This window comes from Amblyomma americanum, chromosome 1 (genome assembly GCF_052857255.1).
Source record: "Amblyomma americanum isolate KBUSLIRL-KWMA chromosome 1, ASM5285725v1, whole genome shotgun sequence".
NCBI classification, from domain to species: Eukaryota; Metazoa; Arthropoda; class Arachnida; order Ixodida; family Ixodidae; genus Amblyomma; species Amblyomma americanum.
The window spans coordinates 504,378,315-504,397,067 of record NC_135497.1 but is presented as its reverse complement, the minus strand read 5'-3'; the positions used below and the strand labels follow the sequence as shown (position 1 = coordinate 504,397,067).

Genomic DNA, 18,753 nt, shown 5'->3' with positions numbered 1-18,753 from the left:
GACGGGCGGGGCAGGAAGGGACTGCCTTGCGTCGTGCATAGGCGCCGGACCGGGGCCACAGATCCGAGCTCGGACTTCCAGAGTCGGCTCCGTGCTCTCCTCATCCAAGGAAGACTCTGAGCCACGATATCTGGAAAGATAAAAGAAACCTTCGCCAAATGAAGCCATAGAAGGAAACGCCTGAACAACGTGAACAGACGGGATGGAAGAGAACACGCTCTGTGTTCTCTTCCATCCGGTCTGTGAGCGCTGTTCGGACGTTTCCATCAACATGCACCAACCAGACCGATCAAGCCTCTTCTTGCAACCATGGATGCCGTGAGTGTTTCAAAGTCGTCCGAGGGTCACACTGTACACTGCTGCACTGCCGGGAACGAACGTGGCTTATTCCACGCGAGCTTCGACTGAACTACATCTTAGACCTTCAGCGGCGCCATGGTATTGAGCAGCCTTAGGGGGTACTGCTTTCATCTGCAGCCATGCCAGTTTTCACGTTTCGATAAGTCGCGGTCTCGCTTACCGAAAACGCAGAAAACGACGCTGCAATGCAGTGCAGTCAAAGCAGCCGACAGTACAGCGTTTGTGGCGGGAGGCAGCAGCAACGCGAGCCAAGAAGGGAGTATCTTGCGCGGTACATGGATGCCGGACCGAGACCAGAGTTCTGAGCTCGCAGTTGCTGAGGCGGCTCCGTGGTGTCCTTGTGTAAGTGAGACCCTAAGCCGGCATGTCTGCAAAGAACAAAAAAGGGAACCTTTGCGAAATGCAACCATAGATGGAAACGACCGAGCAGAGCGAACAGACGAGACGCAAGAGAATAACAGACATATTCTGTGTTCTCTTCCATCCCGTCTGCTAGCACTGTGCAACCATTTCCATCACCATGCACCAACCAGAGCGATCAAGCCCTCTTCATGTAGCCATGGATGTCGTCAGCATTCCGAGGTCATCAAAGGGTCGCACTGTACACTAGCTGCACTGTCGGGAACGAACGTGGCTTATTCCACGAGAGCTTCAACTGAACTACATCCTGGACCGTCTTCAGCGGCGCCATGGTATTAAGCAGCCTTGGGGGGCACTGCTTTCATCTGCAGCCATGCCAGTTTCGTTTCGATAAGTCGTGGTCCTGCTTACCGAAAACGCGGGAAAGGACGCTGCGATGCAGTGCAGTCAAAGCAGCCGACAGTACAACGTTTGTGACAGGAGGCAGAGGGTGCACGAAAGGAACCTTGCACGACCCGTAACTACCATATCAGTCCAGATGACATTGCGGGCCGAATGCACCAGTGCCGTTGGATTAAGGGCGGGAATGCTGGAATGAGCACATCTGCAAAGAAAAAAAGAACAAGGAATGACATACACGCAAGCATATCGCACTTCCATGTACTCACCGTGGTGGGCTAAGTGAGCGCGACTGAAGCCGTTGCGCCGTGGGGCTGAAACAATTAAGAAAACCGAACAGACCTTGGCTGCAGCGGAAACACGATGTGCCGCAGACCGTAGGCAGCGTCCGTTCTTCGGAGTTGCTCGACGAGGCTGGCGAGAATTTCCGAGCACCGTGTACGGCCACAAGCCACATGTCTCAAAAGAATATGCGCGCCCGGGAGTTCGGCTGCACGACATAGTGGCTTGGTCGCAACGGCGTTCGGAACGAGCTTTTGTTTCGTGACACAAACGATAGCGAGCTCGCATATATAAACCCCGTTGAGGCAGCGAGCAAAGCTCTCCATACCGGGTGTGTTCACCCAAGACCGCACGCAATTCCCAAAAATAGGCTTTTTGAGGTAGAAGGGCGACCCTTTCGGCATAGTGCGTAGTGCACCAGCGGCGTAGTGCATCATAATACAGCCAAAGCGGGATAACTAGAGTGCCGGTTAAGCAGCACTGAATAGTCAACCTTCTAACTATCACTGTTAAATCCCCCAATATCTTAGAGACGTGCAGCCCACCGTAAGCAACATCCAGAACACTCCAGAATTTCGAAAACGCAGCCACCCTCGGCGCTGTGGCCTAACAAATTTTGGCTATTTCCACGAGTTACGTGCAGAGGTTGCTAAGCCCGTAGGCCTCTCGCGCACGTACTTTTGTGTGATGTAGCCAATATTAGTTGGGCCACAGGGCCGAGGGCAACCACGCCCCCAAAATTCCAAAAACTGAAATGGATAAAACTTGCGGTAGGCTACACGTCCCTCAACTATCAAGGAACCCAAAAGAAAAAGGCGGTTATTAAACTATTCAGTATTACTTAACCAGCGTGCTAGTTACCACACCTTAGCTGTACTCCGACGCACCACGCCGCCGGCAAAGGTATGCCGGAAAAGGCGCTCTTCTAACTCAAACTGCCCACTTTCAAAAACTGCGCAAAGTCTTAGGTGAAACACCCTGCATACGAAGTTTCGTCGCTGGCTCAATACCTAAAGCTGACCTGACTAGTGTGAGCTAAACCTAGAGCTGAATGCGCGCCGCGAATCCTAGCTCGCCTCGCTTGCGTCACGAACCAGAAACCCGATGGCGACAGCCCATGAAACCTCTCCTCTACATGCTGCGTGTTGTTTGCTGGTTATTATTCAATGCTCGCGGGAACAGTGCGAGTGAAGCTTAAATTTTGACTAAAAGGTTTCACGGAAACATGTCGCCCTCGCCGCGAGGCCTTGCCTCGCACTCACCTTCGATGCCGACGGCCTGGCTCGGAGAGGCGTATTCCTCGGCAGTCGTCGGTAGTCCGTGAGTGCAACGGCATCCATGCGTCTCCGGTAGACGGTCAAAATCACAGCAACCCATTGGAAACGCGCACAGAGGCAGGTCCAGCACCACTTCCGCTTTTACGGCGAAAATAAGCTCTCGCTCCTAGCAAACACGAAGAATGACCGGCGGTCTTCGTCGGTGGCATTTTTAACCGCGAATCAGCCACTTGCGCATGCCCACTACTGTCGACTGCAGGCCTTTTCAATGGCGGTCGGCGCTGACTCACTTATCAGCGATAGAACTGTGGCGCCACTTCCATGGACAGACGGCGCGTCGTCGCTTTTCTTGCGGCCAGACTTTTTTGTTTGTTTGTTTTCCTTCTGCCCCAGGCGCGGCTCGATGAAGTGATACAAAGACTGCTTCAGAGGCGCAAGTTTCGGCATGCATGCGCACTGTAGAGATTGGGAGACGTTTATCGTGTTTTTTTTTTATCCTGCGCTTAAAACAAAACGTACTAAAAGGATATGAACCATTTTCGCGTCCCTTCGTGTTAATTGAAAGAATCTAATGGGTTTCAACTTCCGTAGAGTGAGCGAAGTGCCTACAAAGCCATAGAGACAGTTGTGCGTAATACATCCCAGTGCACGTTAAAGAACCCCAGGGGGTCGAAATTTCCAGAGCCATTCACTACGGCGTTCCTCATAGCATTGGATGCTTTGGGACGTTAAACCACCATAAACCATCTATATACTCAATTTTCCTGATTTCTTCTGCAGCGGCTTTAGACTGGTCGTGCTGTTAGCTCTTGCACAAATGAGAACGTGAAGAGACAAGACTGGCGTCAGCTACTAACTGATTATAGTTGATAGTTACTGAGTTGCAGTTCTTAGTTGGCGCCAGCCTGTCTCTGTGTGAAGAAATGGCGAGATGGTTTGGTTTAGGTTTATATTGGTCTAACCTCCCAGAGCGACTCGGGCTATGAGACGCCGTAGTGAAGGGCTCCGGAAATTTCGACCACTTGGGGTTCTTTAACGTGCACTGACATCGCACAGTAAACGGGCCTCTAGAATTTCGCTTCCATCGAAATTCGACCGCTGCGGTCGGGATCGAAACCCACGCCTTTCGGGTCAGCAGCCGAGCGCCAAAGACTGCAGAGACTGCATTGTAGAAATGCGGAAGCATTAGCGTTTGCCGCTATGTCGGTGGCTCAGCCTTTCAACACCTACTTTCCCTCTCCGTTAACATCCGATCGCCACTCTTCGATCTCCGATGCTATCACTAGACGATGTGTACTTTTTGTTGCTGTACTCTGATTGGCTGTAGGCATGACGTCATCAGACGTATGGATGACGTCACAATATTTTGGCGTCACATGGCCTCACTGATTAGTTCCATTGGCTAATCCCATTAAGTCCGTAGTATATACGCCAGGTGTCGCAGCTAAATGACACCAAGCTTTAAATAAAAGACGAGTGTTCTAGCCCAGTGAAACCACCAGTGAAACCAACTGAGGGTTGTTCAGTGTCGCATGGCCTAGCCAGAAGTATCCTTTTTTCGATCTTTAAAGTCAATTAGATGGGTCTAGATAGCCGATTTTATAGTTATTGAGGAAAGAAGTGTCAATGGAAAAGTTGCAGATCATCTCGAAAAACAGCTAGCAGCGTTGTTTCCACCAAGGTACGATTGACGTAGCTTCATTTACTGGCTTTAAAAGGAAGCCATCGCGTAAACAGCTGTTGGCTCACATCTCCGCCCCAATGTGCACACAAAGGCTCATCGGGGGCTCTCTTCAGAAGAAAAAAGGATTTCGTTCTCTAACACATATCTTGCGAGGTTCAAGTTCCACCGTTGTCGCGTGGTGTTGTCTATTGTGCGAGTTATGGTTTAAGGCAGGTAAAAAACTACTTTACGTAAACGGTAACTTTGCACGAACGTTTGCGTCAGCTGATTTTAAGTCAAAAGTTGAAAAGTTAGCTAATTAGACATAATTATTATCTATGAATAACGAAAAATGTACTGCTATGTCACGCGACTGTAAACAAACCACACTGGATTTCACGCCGCTGGAACATTCCGTGGTTGGTTACATTCAGCTAGGACACTTGGTGTCTATATATATATATATATATATATATATATATATATATATATATATATATATATATATATATATATATATATATATATATATATATATATATATATATATATATATATATATATATATATATATATATATATATATATATATATATATATATACACCTGGGATGGTTCCTTACAATCGGTTGGGCAGCCTGCCACAAAGCAGGCTTCAGACAAACGTACGAACACACTATGTCTTAATGCCCGGAATGGCCACTATTCATGCTCCCGCAGTGAAACCGGAGGCCTGAACACAATGGACTAAGTAGCTCTCCCCCCCCCCCCTTTCTTAACGACATTGTGCCCTTTTTTGCAATGCGCAGGTTCCCCGTGTTATTGTGCGCATGCTCACCAGTCTGGCGATGCTGCTCACCTCGGCGGTGATCGTGGTCGGCATTCACATGTACGCGCGCACAGCAGATAAGACAGAAGACACACTCTCGGTTGGTGGGAACCAAGTCAACAAGTTGCGCAAGCCTGACCCGCGCATCTTCGACCTGACGCTGGGCCCGCCACCTACGGATGCACCTGCGCCTCACCAGGTGACTCGGCTGCACTATTCAAAAGTCTTGGACAGGTATTCATTTATTCGGAACGCCGTGGTCGTGGCGATAGTGTGCTGCATGATGGCTTGCGGCAAACAAAACTTAAATGATTTTAGTCACCCTTGTTAGGGAGTGAGCTTGCAGCACGCCGTATAGGTCACGCTAGACTTAACTTTGTTCTCTTTGGGTTTTTAGGCGAATACTCACCTACTGGCGAATGCTCACCCACTGGGTTTGTAGGTAACTTGGGCTGATTGAGAGCACTATTTTTTTTAACTCCTCTGATTTATGGCGCTCTCTAGATATATTTCTATTTAAGAGGAAGATTAATCTTTTTACACTCGTAGTATAGGCGAGATGATTTGATCGGTGTTGGTTGTCGGCCTTACGAGCACTGCAGTCATGAAGCCTTGAATACAGCAATCTACTCATAGCAGGAGCAACTGCGACTACATTAGGTATCAATAGACTTTTCCTAAAAACGTATGGCTAATATTAAAGTTATTTATTTCTAGGGCTCCTTGAAGATGAAAGATGCACCCAGTTCACCCGAGACGCATACCACCACCCAACCGCCAACAGAAACGCGTTCACCAACAACTGAGAGCAGCGGAGGCCATACGACCCGCACTACCAGCAAGACCAGTCTTGGGAACATGACCCCTGAGAAGCCGACGCCGACACGGGTGCCCGAGCAAACCACAGCGCCTGATCGGTCACCAGGCGCGAACGAAACGGCTTCAGACAAGCAAGGCATGAAGGATCCACTTGTCCCTACTACTAACGTCAGTGATTCCCCCGTGCGTATTGCAACTAAACGAAGATAAGCGCACGCGAGTGGTGCTGACTGGTAGGATACACCCGATGGTCAAGTAGTAGTAGGGGTTGATTAAAATAATAATAAAAATAAAGGAAAAGGTTTTCGCTAACCCCGCCATCTGCCACCGATACTGAAGCACCTAAGCTTGGACAGCGGAAATAAAGGATAGCTGGCAGAATGGACAAATGAAATGAGAGAGGTGAGGGGACAGGCAGAGAAAATAGGGTGGAAAGGTAGTATACACAAAAACTATTTACGCAATAATAAATATGTACAGGTTGCGCGCGTGATTAGTTCATGATGAAGCATCGAAGGTCAAGGTAGATTACCACCTTCAAAAACTAACGCACAACTATGTTTATCATGGCTTTCTTTTCCTGTTTTGAACACGTAAATCGATTGCCCGCCCTCAAGAATTATGAGTCCTTAGTTCCGTCACGTACAGCTACCCTCTGCGGAGAATGATTAGGAAACGTCTAGACGGTTGTGGGTCGCGCAGATTTCATTTTCCGTACATTTTAATATTGTGTGTAATGCAAGCCATTATTAGCTTTAGTTCTACTACACCAAACCAAGTATTTTCTAAACACCCGTGGCCACAAATATAATGAATATGTCTAGTTAGATGGTGAAAAAAATCCCAACGACACATCTCGATGTTTTATTAAATGCTGTTTCTCGTCCCCTCCTGGAAGAGTTAAGTGATTTTTTGTATCTTAGCAACTGACTGGCGCCTAGTAAAGGATTTAGAAATTAGCTTTACAACCACAAAAAAACAACTATGGCTTGAAGGTTGCATTAAACATGTAAGACTAATTATAAACGACGCGTACTAAAAAGAACCGCTCGAACCATAATGCTTGTTCAAAAAGAAATAATTTCCTTCGTCAACTTTAAACATAAGCACAAAACGTATCACAAAAATCAGAGGTAGCATGCATGTATACAAACTCCATCAACATGGACGGCGAGGTGTGTTACAAACAACTAGAAAGGTTTAATTGCGCCGTAATGTAGTGAGAGACCTTTTTGGGGAGTGGAATAAGCGACGGAGTTGGGAAAATTGCGAGTTTTCATCGCACGTGACATTGCAGTTGAGTTAAATCGTGTTTTTGCCCGTTGATACACAAACTGAAACGAATCCCGCCAATTTTATTTTTTGCCTAAGGTAGTCTGAAAACTCCTCCTGAAGATAGAAAATATTTCACAAAAGTAGCTTAAGCCTCATTTTGGGCTGCCAGGAACGTTTACCAGTAACTTTTTTTGTCACACTGCAGAAGGTAGTTTATTCCTTCTATTCTCTTAATTCTCTGTCCACGTTAGGTCCACTGTTCGTTAGATTTCGGTAGATTTTTTTCAGTTTTTAATGGACATGTATCGCAGTGTCTAGGAGAGCCTCAAACTGAATTCTTCATTTTATCTTTTTCGGCAGTACTGTCTGCATAGTGACATGGGGCTAGTTTCTTCTGGTCTCAGCAGAGTTTTGACATATATGTGCCAAAGTGTAATACAAAGGTCCTAAAAAACGTCTTTTACTGCATAGGACACGATTAGCATTGTTCTGCGGTATAATATTGTTTCATTTTTAGCAATTTTCTCGAGCTCAACTTCTAGCACGGAGCAAGTCAAGTCTTCCTCCGTGGCTTCTAGACTTGCGCGCCGTAAGGCCGTGACAGTGCCATGTGTACCCGTTTGTCTTCCACAGAGGGCGGTATATTTTGCCTAACAAGCCTGATTCAAACCACTGATTTTAACTCGACCTAGAGCAAGTTTCAAAGCAATAACATGCGTATCAAAGACTGTAACGTATCTGAAGTCCACGCTAGGCTGAAATAAAAATCATAACGCATTTTTGCAATCTAAGCCTAAAATATATTGACTTCAGTCTCGAGGCAGACCAGTGTTTCAGTTCGGCTAGTAAAGTTTTTCGGCATTTCCGCACACCACCGGCTTTGGAGAGAATATGTCTTTCGCTCCGCAAGTACCTATCTATGCCTGTTCTTTATCCTCTATATCAATGAACCATCGGCTGTTGAAACAAGTTTGGAAAAGTCCTTCCCCATTTCGGGCTCACAGTGTTCACGCGATATGACCCCAGCCTATTAAAAGTGTTTTTAGACTTAACGCAGTATTAATGGCGGAGCGTATGCAGCGACGAAGAAGGGAGAAATAAGGTTTTTTGCGCTGGAACATTAGGCTGCAGCAGCAATATTCCTCTCATATCCTGACGGTAGTGCGGAGAGATAGGAAGAGGTAATCTGAAAAAAATTGCCAGTTATTGTAGAAAAACATAGTTCTACTTTCATCTCTGAAGAATGTTCACTTACGCTAGTGTTCACTCGTAGAGTTTTCAGCAAAGCAACCGGATTACTAATGCGATCGTAACCGCTGCCGACCGTAATATTACTTTCAACAGCTTTTCCGCTCCGTCACTCCTGGAAAGCTTGCCAAAATTAACAGTTCTCGCCTGTTTACACACATCATATTCTTAACACGGAACATATCCGTGAACATATATCCTTTGGAGCGAGTTCGTTCGGCATGTTCTTAATCATAATCCGCCGGATGGTCAACAAGACTAAGTCAAGAAACACACGGATCGGCTCAAGGTTCATCCATCCGTATGCGTGCTTCTTCACTTTTGGGAGGCACATGACAAAAGTAACACATGAACCTCGCAAAAATATTTGATGTCCACTCGGGCCATGAGCTCCGTAGCCTATATATTTGGGAAGGAAACTGTGCATCTGCCCCAGTCAGCACTAGCGCTGCTTATGTGCTCAGTACCATCCACTGCCCAGTAACTTACCATGGTAGAGAGCCACGCTAGGAGCGGATAATCAAAGCTTACTTCTCCGCATGCAGAGCAGCAACGACAAGGATGGCACAGTCTGCCCAACCGTCCACAAGTCCTTCTGCAATGTCAACGGAGCGGCGCAGTTCTTCTATGACCCGGACGAAGGATCGTGCCTATCTGCGACAGTGCAGAGGGCTCACGTGTGCAACCGCAGTCCGAACCAATTCGCCTCCATCGAGGACTGCTTGGCGGCCTGTGTCAAGGGCCGGTGGGCTCCTGAGCACCGTTGCGTTCAGAAGCCGCGGTTCGTAGCCTGCACTGCTGAAGACGCTCGCGGTGACTGGTGGTTCCACGACGGCCGCAAGTGTGTCCCATGGTCCTTTGCGGGTGGCAGATGCCCGCTGGCCTCGGCACCCGTCTTTGACACTGCGGCCGTGTGCGGCGCGCAGTGCAACGATTCGCGGACACGTCGGGAGCGGGGATGCCTGCTGCCGGTGTCACAGTTGTGCGAACCTTCGCAGCTTCGCCTTCCGTTTTTTTTTGCCGCTCCGTCGGTGACGGATAAAGGCACCGCGTTCCAGTGTCACAGGGTGGAGTGGGAATTTCTGCTTCGACACCGATGTTTATTGGGCTCCAACGCCTTCGTCAACCGGGATGAGTGCCACGAAACCTGTCGCCGTCGAACGCGACAATATTGACTGTTTTGTAGCGCTTCCTTCGGGAGTTGTCAAGATCGACATGAGCTCAGCTCCTATATCTCTCTTAGTACAACAAAGCACATTATTCTTCGACACCTTGGATTTTAAGGCTTTTCTTCGCTTCCAATGTGGTAGCGTTTCTAAGAGTGAGTACCATAAATGATGCTTTTGTTTTTACACGTTCACAATGCTACCTTACTTTAGCGCAATTCAGATCTTTTCGGATGTCCAGAACGAATAATCGCAAATTTCATCATTTCGATTCAAAACCCCATGTTTATACATTACTGCAAGGGTAAGCTGACAGTAAAAACGGCAGAAATTCTACATAACTCGATTAGGAGCCACGTTCCTTAATTACTGACAACGAATACTTAAGAGGGGGCGCTTGGTTCTACAGCGTCACCTGCACAACATGTGTTACCTGGACATACGACTCCGGGTGACGTCGCAGCGCCTAGTTAGAAAACACATCCGGCTTTGCCGCCCATATCTGCCAAGGGTGACAAAGCGTTTGTGTATACCGTCACCGTTTCCATAGGCACGCCAAAGTTATGTGCAGCAGCTGTTGGGTTTTGCTAGTGAATCATTTTATGCTGTGTGAAAAATAACTAAAGTACTAATTCTTGTTCGCTGTGCTGAAAAATTGAGTGCTTACCTCTGAGTCTTGATAAATATTGTTGTGCTTTATTTTTGAATGTTTTGCAATGTGCGCACTGTAGCAGAGCGAAAAGTTGACCATGTTTGTATTGGTATATTTTGATGGAAGGATAGTGCAAACAAGTCACGAGACACTGGAAAGCGCTCGCCGTGTGTGCCTTCAAATGTCCCGTCCTTTGTTTGCACTATTCCTCCATCAAATTGCTCGCTGCATACTAGGCATCATGACAGGCCGTGAAATGCTTGCTATTGAAACATGATCCGCAAGAAGCCTGCTTTAAAATGCATCCGAAGTCTGGTCTTGGGTTCTTCATAATAGTTTAGTTTAGTTTATGGGGTTTTAACGTCCCAAAGCGACTCAGGCTATGGGAGACGCCGTAGTGAAGGGCTCCAGAAATTTCGACCACCTGGGGTTCTTTAACGTGCACTGACGTCGCACAGCACACGGGCCTCTAGAATTTCGCCTCCATCGGAATTCGACCGCCGCGGCCGGGATCGAACCCGCGTCTTTCGGACCAGCAGCCGAGCGCCATAACCACTCAGCCACCGCGGCGGTCCAGGTTCTTCATAACGTTTAACCGCATAGCGCTAAATAATTTTAACAGAAAACACCATCAAATGGCATGAACAAAAAACTTCTGTGCAAGGCTTCTTTAGATCCAGTTCAAGCAAAAAATGCGAAAGAAGGTGCCCGGCTCTCCCTTTGCATCAGTACTCTTGGAAGCCGAGCAAGCTGTCTGTACAAAAAGATCAAAACAACAAAATCATCGACGCCGGCACTAATTCCTACGCCCGCTATGGCCTCGTTCCTAAAATTTAACGAACGGTCATTTGGCAGTCGTTAAGAAGATCAAATCGAGACTCAACCTAAGCATGAAGAGTCGCATAAGTAAAAGTGAATAGCTTTAAGACCTTTGCAAACATCATACACGTGAAGTAAAAAATTATCTCAATTAGAACCTCTGATATCATTCTTGCAAAATATCACGAGAATTTTTTAATTTTTTGAGAAGGCTGGAGATCTAGAACAGGTTGAACCGCAATAGCAGTCCCAAAATATAGGAGTACTGCTGTTGCACCATTTAGTCAGAGAGATTAGTCGCACTGCACGTGTTTCCTTTTTCCATGCAAACATCTGAAGTTCTGAACAATGGAGGAATTAAATGACGTCCTCGAATGCTGTTGAATTATTTTCATGAATCAACTGAAAGGAGCAGTGCGTGTGCAAATTAACCAGTATATTTACGTCGAGCGAGAAGCCGGGAAAATATTTTTTTTCAGATGGTCAGGGAATGTGAACTTTGATATACCTATATGTCAAAGGAAACTGCGGTGTAAACTAGCAGCAGGAAAAATAAGCTTAGGAAAAAGTTGGCTCATTGAGGAGGTTGGTCAAGTGCAATCTTTAACAAAGGTAGTTGGACAAAGCCGTCAGGAAAGCGAAGATCGGACATATAGGTTGAGCAAATCTAATTATTATAATTTTAATTGTAGTATCTTAGGGACAATTTATCGAACACGCCTCCTCAACGGAAGGCAGCCTTAATATGTCGTGTCAGTTCTCTCTGGGTGCAGTATTGTCAAACCGTTAATAATTTGTCGTCATTGTGGTCAACCGCTCACCTTGTGATGCTTCTGCACTGGCAACACCACTGATAACAGCGCAATTTCTGCGTACGTGAGACGCAGAAAAATTACTCCCGGTTCTTTGCGAAAATCGAATGTTGTGTTGTATCCAAGAACACATTTGCACCGGGCACTTCAATGATGACCACGTGACGGTTTGTGATGGTGATTTTGCCCATCCGCGGCAGGTTGTAAAATACCCGCCGTATTCCTCGCATTTTTTAAATATTTTTGCGTCCTTCCTATCTGCTATTCTTATCTACTTTTCTCGCTTTTCCTCCGAGCATAGCAGAGATCCGAAATTGCTTTATTATGTCTAGCTTGTTTTCCTTTGTTCTATTTTTCTTCACAGTAATGCTCAAAAGGCTGGCGACAGGGACATCAGGCGTCCTGAAGAATCTGCCCCTGAAAATTCAAGCAAGTGAAGCAGACATTTAGCAGTATATTCCATTTTTGATACCCGTAGCGCCATCTAGTAGCATACCAGACACCTGTTTCCTCATACATCCGGCTGTTCCTGTGTGTTCACTTCTCAGTACCCGTGGCGCCATCTAATCAATTATGGTGGAACCCTCTTTTCTCTACGGCTGTCACGAATTGATTTTCTTGGTACTGGTGCCGTCATCTAGTTTATTATCTTGGAACCCTTTCTTTCCTAAGCTTGAAACGCTGATGTTTGGTATCAAGCCACATATATTATTGAAATGTCCGCGTAACTTGGGTGTATCTGTCCAAGTTCGTATTTGAAACTTCCGTCCTGTTAAACTTTAATGATCTGTTAACGTCATTTAGTTATAAAATTTAATGAACTCTTGCTCGATGTTAAACTGTGAAACAGCATTCTTCGGAACCACCGCACCTATATTTTTATGTCTGTATTTTAAAGTTGAGACACTGGGTGGAGTTGTCGGAAATATAATAGACTGTTGCCGTGAAAGGTCTGCCTGCATTGAGCTAGCGCTGTTCTTTGATGGAGCCGCCATTATTTTCGCTTTTAAATTTTCTCTGAATTTTAACGCGAGAGCATTAAGATTTTGCGCGACAGCTTGCTTTTGCTTTATGATATAACTGCGCATGTTCTTTGACAGAATACCAACCCTATAGAAACATAAATAAGGCGAGATTTTGTAGTCAATAATTGATAGGCGGACACACTGACGGTGGCTTTTTCACATTTGAAAGACGGCTAGTGTGAAAGCGTGCAGAGTCTTTGGGCGTATTTTCAGCAATTCTTGGTCACATTGTGAAACCAGGCAACAGGTACTGTAACCATGCGACCAGCATTCTTCTTCCGGCCACCCTTCGTCATTTCCATATACCTGCTCGGTCAACTTACTTCTTGGTCCTGGCGGCTTCGTTAACCTCGGTGACATTGCTCCAACACCTCTGTGAGGCAGGCGTGACCCTTTACTATGGCGTAAAAGCGGACGCGTAAACGACTATCATGATGCCTTGAAGTGTGCTTTCAGACCGGATGTTGTTAGCAGTAACTGCACCAAATATGCAGACCCAGGCATCCACTAACGGCTCGAAAGATAGTCTCAATACAGCCAGTTGCATTTCCAACATGACGCTCATTTTGGTTTGCACAGTTGCCGAACTTAACGAATCGCACGAAATAGATTGAATCAACTGTTTCCTTCGGCAATGACTGCAGTGGTACGGACCTGCTAGAGTGCCGGAATGACGTCCAGTTCATGATGCTCTGGACGTTTACCTTTTGCCCTCCTGTGGGTCGTAACCTAGGGACGTGTGGACTGGTCAACGAGCTAAAGTAGCGGCGCCTAATATCCTTCCGGGCGGGAGCTTATGATGCGCTTCCAACAGGTCCTGAACCTGCAGTACCTCCGCTTGGAATGTGTGCGACTGCGTGAAGTCTCGGTTGATAGACTGCTTTGAGTGCTCCAGTGAGGCATATTCTGCACGATTGCTTCTGCAGTTCAAGCCCTCCTTCCCCAATCCTCGGGAGGAAAGCAGTGCTCAACGTGCACATGTTAGGACTGTCATGTACACTGTGCAGCGGTTCCAGTTCATCATCTCCGGCCACCCACTTCTTCCAAAGCGTACAGGAGCTCATTTGCAAACCATCCCATTATTACACATACTATATTTGCGTCTTCGTTGCACGTGTCTCAAGATGCTGGATGTATTCGTGAATGCATGACAGAGAAAAGCGACGCAGATGAACTGTCCCTCTAGCTGAGGAAGCTGCTTTAATATTCAGCCTTCTAGCGGAGCTACTTTTCTTCGAAGCGTTGCTGCTATTTGGTACCGCACGCCAACGAGGCCTGTGGCTTGTTCCATGCACTTTGGAAGCAGCACCGGTGCGGACATGAGAGCGCGCATGTCTTCGAGTGGCAGGCACCCGGTCCATAGATGGCATTCATACATCGTTATAACTTGTGCTAAAAACGAGTTCGGCCCCGCCGCGGTGGCTCAGTGGTTAGGGCGCTCGACTACTGATCCGGAGTTCCCGGGTTCGAACCCGACAGCGGCGGCTGCGTTTTTATGGAGGAAAAACGCTAAGGCGCCCGTGTGCTGTGCGATGTCAGTGCACGTTAAAGATCCCCAGGTGGTCGAAATTATTCCGGAGCCCTCCACTACGGACCTATTTGTTCCTCTCTTCTTTCACTCCCTCCTTTATCCCTTCCCTTACGGCGCGGTTCAGGTGTCCAACGATATATGAGACAGATACTGCGCCATTTCCTTTCCACCAAAAACCAATTATTATTATTATTATTTTTGAAAGACTGAAGCAACCAGCAACGTCGGCGCATTCACTCTGCAATACATCTTTAATGTGGCGCATGGTTTGAGAACTGATCTTTTCAGGACAGCAAATTTGTGGGGCGGACCACTCCACTGGGCCAGTCTATGTGCCTTCAAGAACGGTGACGTCAGGGCTTGACTCTAATGTTTGGCGATTAGAGCGAGACTTTGATTTGAGCTAGTTGGTTGTAGCATGACATGGTTTAGGCAAAAAGCGTACAGGCGCTAGAAGACGGAGACAGCACACACACACAAGGCAGGACTTGGCGATTACTTCCTTTAGCAGTTCTTTGATACACGAAAGAGCAGCGGTATTACCGATACATGAAATGGGCGCCACCGCGGTGCCTGTCCGCGGCGGTCGAATCTCAATGGAGGCGAAATTCCAGAGGTCCGTGTACTGTGTGGTGTCAGTGCACATTAAAGAACCCCAGGTGGTAGAAATTTCTGGAGCCCTTCACTACAGCGTCCTCTGTAGCCTGAGTCGCTTTGGGACCTAAAACCCCCATAAACAATACACCGATACATGAAATGCTCTTTTTTTATTTCAGATGTGAGGCTGCTGGAATCATTTGGCGAAAAATAAATCATATGTGTCATTTGCGCATGTAGCGAAAGACAACGAAAACTAATGCAAGTACGATGCCGCTAGAGGTGGACTTCCACCTCCAACCAAGCTTTCATGATTTTCAAGAGAAACCGTACTGGGCATCATTCTTACGACGAGGAAAGTTCAAAAAATGGTAAATACACTTTTGTCTAAGCACACGAGAACAGATTTTGTTTCCCTGGGCATCGGTATATCATGAAGATTGTTCTGTAGAGGAGACCGCGGAAACGCTTGTCATCACTACAGATACTGCTTTGGTTTGTCGTCAGAAAAGTAAGCAAGATTCGCTAATGAAAATAAAAAAACTTGATTGCGGCTATCATGGCGGTTTGTTTCTAAACGTTTAGGTTTAGACTGATATCAGAACCTTTAGAGATTGGGCTAGTTTGTTGACATAGCCCTGCGTAGTCAGTTTGTATGCATTCATCAGCAAGAGGGGGCGGAATAACGTATAATAAATAGAAAACAAAGTTTATGGAGATTTGCACGAAGACATAATCATTCTCCCCTTATCCTCCCCTTCACGCTTGCATATGTCACAGCGCCCGTGACGATAAGACGTAAAGTTTGCCTTTTAGAAACGCGGAAAACTACGGGGTGATGATATACTTTCCGAATACTTCGCTTATCGTCATTGCCCCAATAATTCATGCGACAGCGTGCTTCTGCTTTTTTATTCTATTGCGCATGCCCTTCGCTAGAACACCAACCCTCAAGGCGGTTATATAAGGCGCGTGAATTTCTTTTCATTCATTGATAGGTGCTCACACAGACGGCGACTTGTTGACATTTGAAAGAAATCGTGTGTGAATGCGTTCAGTGTTCTTGAGCGCATTTGGAGCCATTCTCGCGGTCGCAACGCGGAACCAAGCATCACGTATAGTGACCATGCGTCGAGCCTTCCGACACCGGCTACCAGTCGTCACTACCATGTACCTCCTCGGCCCACGGCCATTCGAGCTGGATTATAATGGAATCGAATGCCGGAACTTCGGCCGTATGCCCCGTGCAGTGATCTGCGAGAGCCGTGGAGTTGAGTTTCCCCTTCCGGTGGCGATGTGAGGAAACTACTTGAAGATGAAATCGGAGTTTCTTGATGACCCGGTGGTTCTACTCGCAAACATTCACATTACTGAAGGAAAGGAGAAGGTTAACTATTTATTTACAACATAGGTAAAAAAAACGAGAAGAAACAAAGCAAGGAGAAAACTATTTACATGACTAAATCGTGGATCAGACGAATTCAGCCCCCGCTCAACCCAGAGCACTTGGTTTTAAACCCTCTGTCTCCGCCCTTAGCGGGGACAGCAACCAATAAGATAACCAACGACCCATCTCGCCAATCAGTGGTTAGGGAAAGGAAAATAAGGTCCGCCCACTGATCAGAGATTGGGGAAAAAGGTCTGATTAAAACATTTGGGAAGGAGGTTTCGAATAACTACACAAACAACACAAATGCGACTTCCGTTCCCACGCCACCCACGGCACCACAGACGCTAGAAACATGTGCCGACGAGGCGATGACTCAGGTTGTTGACAGCAACAAAGAGAAGACAGTCGTTAAGGGAAGTAGACAGTCGTTACAGGAATAGTGGGCTTCCGGTCACTCGGCTAATATCTCGTGCGCCCCCGAAACCTCGTCATTCCCCTAACAACCACATGTCGTTAGCTGTACTTGGTTCGCGTTTTTCCCGGCGGGTCATCCCCGTGACGGCGCGGCGTAAACGAGGACGTCCGCTGCACAAAGGGGCGGCAGGGATGGGACGGGCCCCTTTGTTGGGGACTTCCGACCCCGTGGGAGCAGCTTTCCTTGCGAATACAAGATCAACGAGTTCGCGGAAAGGTCAGCGAACTCCACTCGTGGCATAGTCCAGCGCCTCCTCGCCGTTTGCGCCTTGATGCTGACGAAGTTCTCAGCCTTGCTACCAGCTGCACACCTCGACGGTGACGGTGACGCAGACATACACACGCACGCACGCACGCACGCACGCACGCATACACACACACTGCTTTTTCGCCGAAAGAGAACTACACCGCTTACATAACTAAAGATAATCGAACCTGAAGCAGCCAGAAAGAAGCAAAGTAATGGAGAGCGCCTCAACGCCACCGCCGAGGTACAACTGACGACGGAGGCGCCCCAGCATCGAGAGCGTCGCCAACGGAGAGGCGAATGGCGCGCACCGACTACTGCTGTTTCGGACGAAGTTCTTGCTAGGAAACCCGTGCAGAATAGAGAGTGGTGGAAGCATCACTGAGGCATTCGAGAATCTTCAAACCGAGCCATCGTTTTCATTGTAAATACCGCATTTTCCCCGCTGTTTTACCATTTTCTATTTCTGTTTTGTTCGGCCCGAACTGAATGGTCACCATACGGACAGTGCGACTGGAGGTTCGTCATATGTCAACCAAGTCCGAACGAATTCTTACACAGTCGCCGAACAAAGTACGTACAGCCATTTCGTAGGACTCGCCTGTACTCCTGAAAGTGCTGTTTTTGTCGTTGTTGTTGTTGTCTCAAATACGATGGCGCATACCCATGGTGGGGGATTAGCCAGGGTTTGGCACAGATCCAAAGAGGAAAAAACTCATCCAGGTTTATCTCAAGAGTAAAATGAAGAGCTAAGCTTCGGAGGCGTAAGAATGCGACTTCTTTCTCTATTGAGGTGTTTAGAACGGTGGCGAGGCAAAACGAGCAACGCTGCATGATTTGCAAGTAAATTTTGTAAGCGGTGTGCTTTTTACACGCTGGTTTTTTTACAATTGCTGAAGCTTCTGAAGATGACACTTTGCTCTAACTACACTCTCTGCGCAGTACCTGCATTCTTTATTTGATATCTTGTCCTCTGATCTTGTTCTGTACTTGTGATTTCATAATAACCTTTTGTATTCTCCACTTCCCTCTGAAGTCTTCCGCCCTGAGGGCAAAATAAATCAATCAACTTGCATTGGATAAGTCGATAGTGCACACTTACAATGTTAATGAAGTGGATCTTCCTCCAAAGGGAATCGCTCATGAGCACACCGCCACATTTTCAACAGACTGCCCTACACTTCTTTTCTTCCTGAATTCTCACTGTGTCGTGATGTTAGAACTTCCGTATTTAGTAGGTACGTGGAAGGCAAAACAGACTACACTCCCAATATGCGATATGCTAAGGAGTGTAACATAATTATACTTGTATTAGCTTCCCACTTAGAGTCATTCACACATTTACCACATTATTGAATATCCGCGACCATATAGTATTAAGCTCCTTGGCTTTCTTCTTTCTCACTCTCTCTCTTGCTCCCGATAGAACGCATTAAACGGCGGTAAACTGTATCCATAGATGGTAGCCATTATTATTATGGCCTTATAAAACAAAATATCAGAAGTCGCATTTGGCCGCCGTGCGAGG

At 46.9% G+C, this 18,753-nt stretch overlaps 1 protein-coding gene across 1 annotated transcript; it reads left to right on the top strand.

Annotated features, from left to right (window-relative positions):
- The first annotated feature begins 309 nt into the window (after nucleotides 1-309).
- On the top strand, nucleotides 310-10,090 carry LOC144128142 (uncharacterized). The gene is made up of 4 exons (XM_077661246.1): nucleotides 310-318; nucleotides 5,151-5,369; nucleotides 5,888-6,172; nucleotides 9,058-10,090. Exons 1-4 carry the CDS (start codon nucleotides 310-312, stop codon nucleotides 9,685-9,687), a joined length of 1,143 nt encoding a protein of 380 aa, XP_077517372.1. The 3' UTR covers nucleotides 9,688-10,090.
- The last annotated feature ends 8,663 nt before the right edge of the window (nucleotides 10,091-18,753 follow it).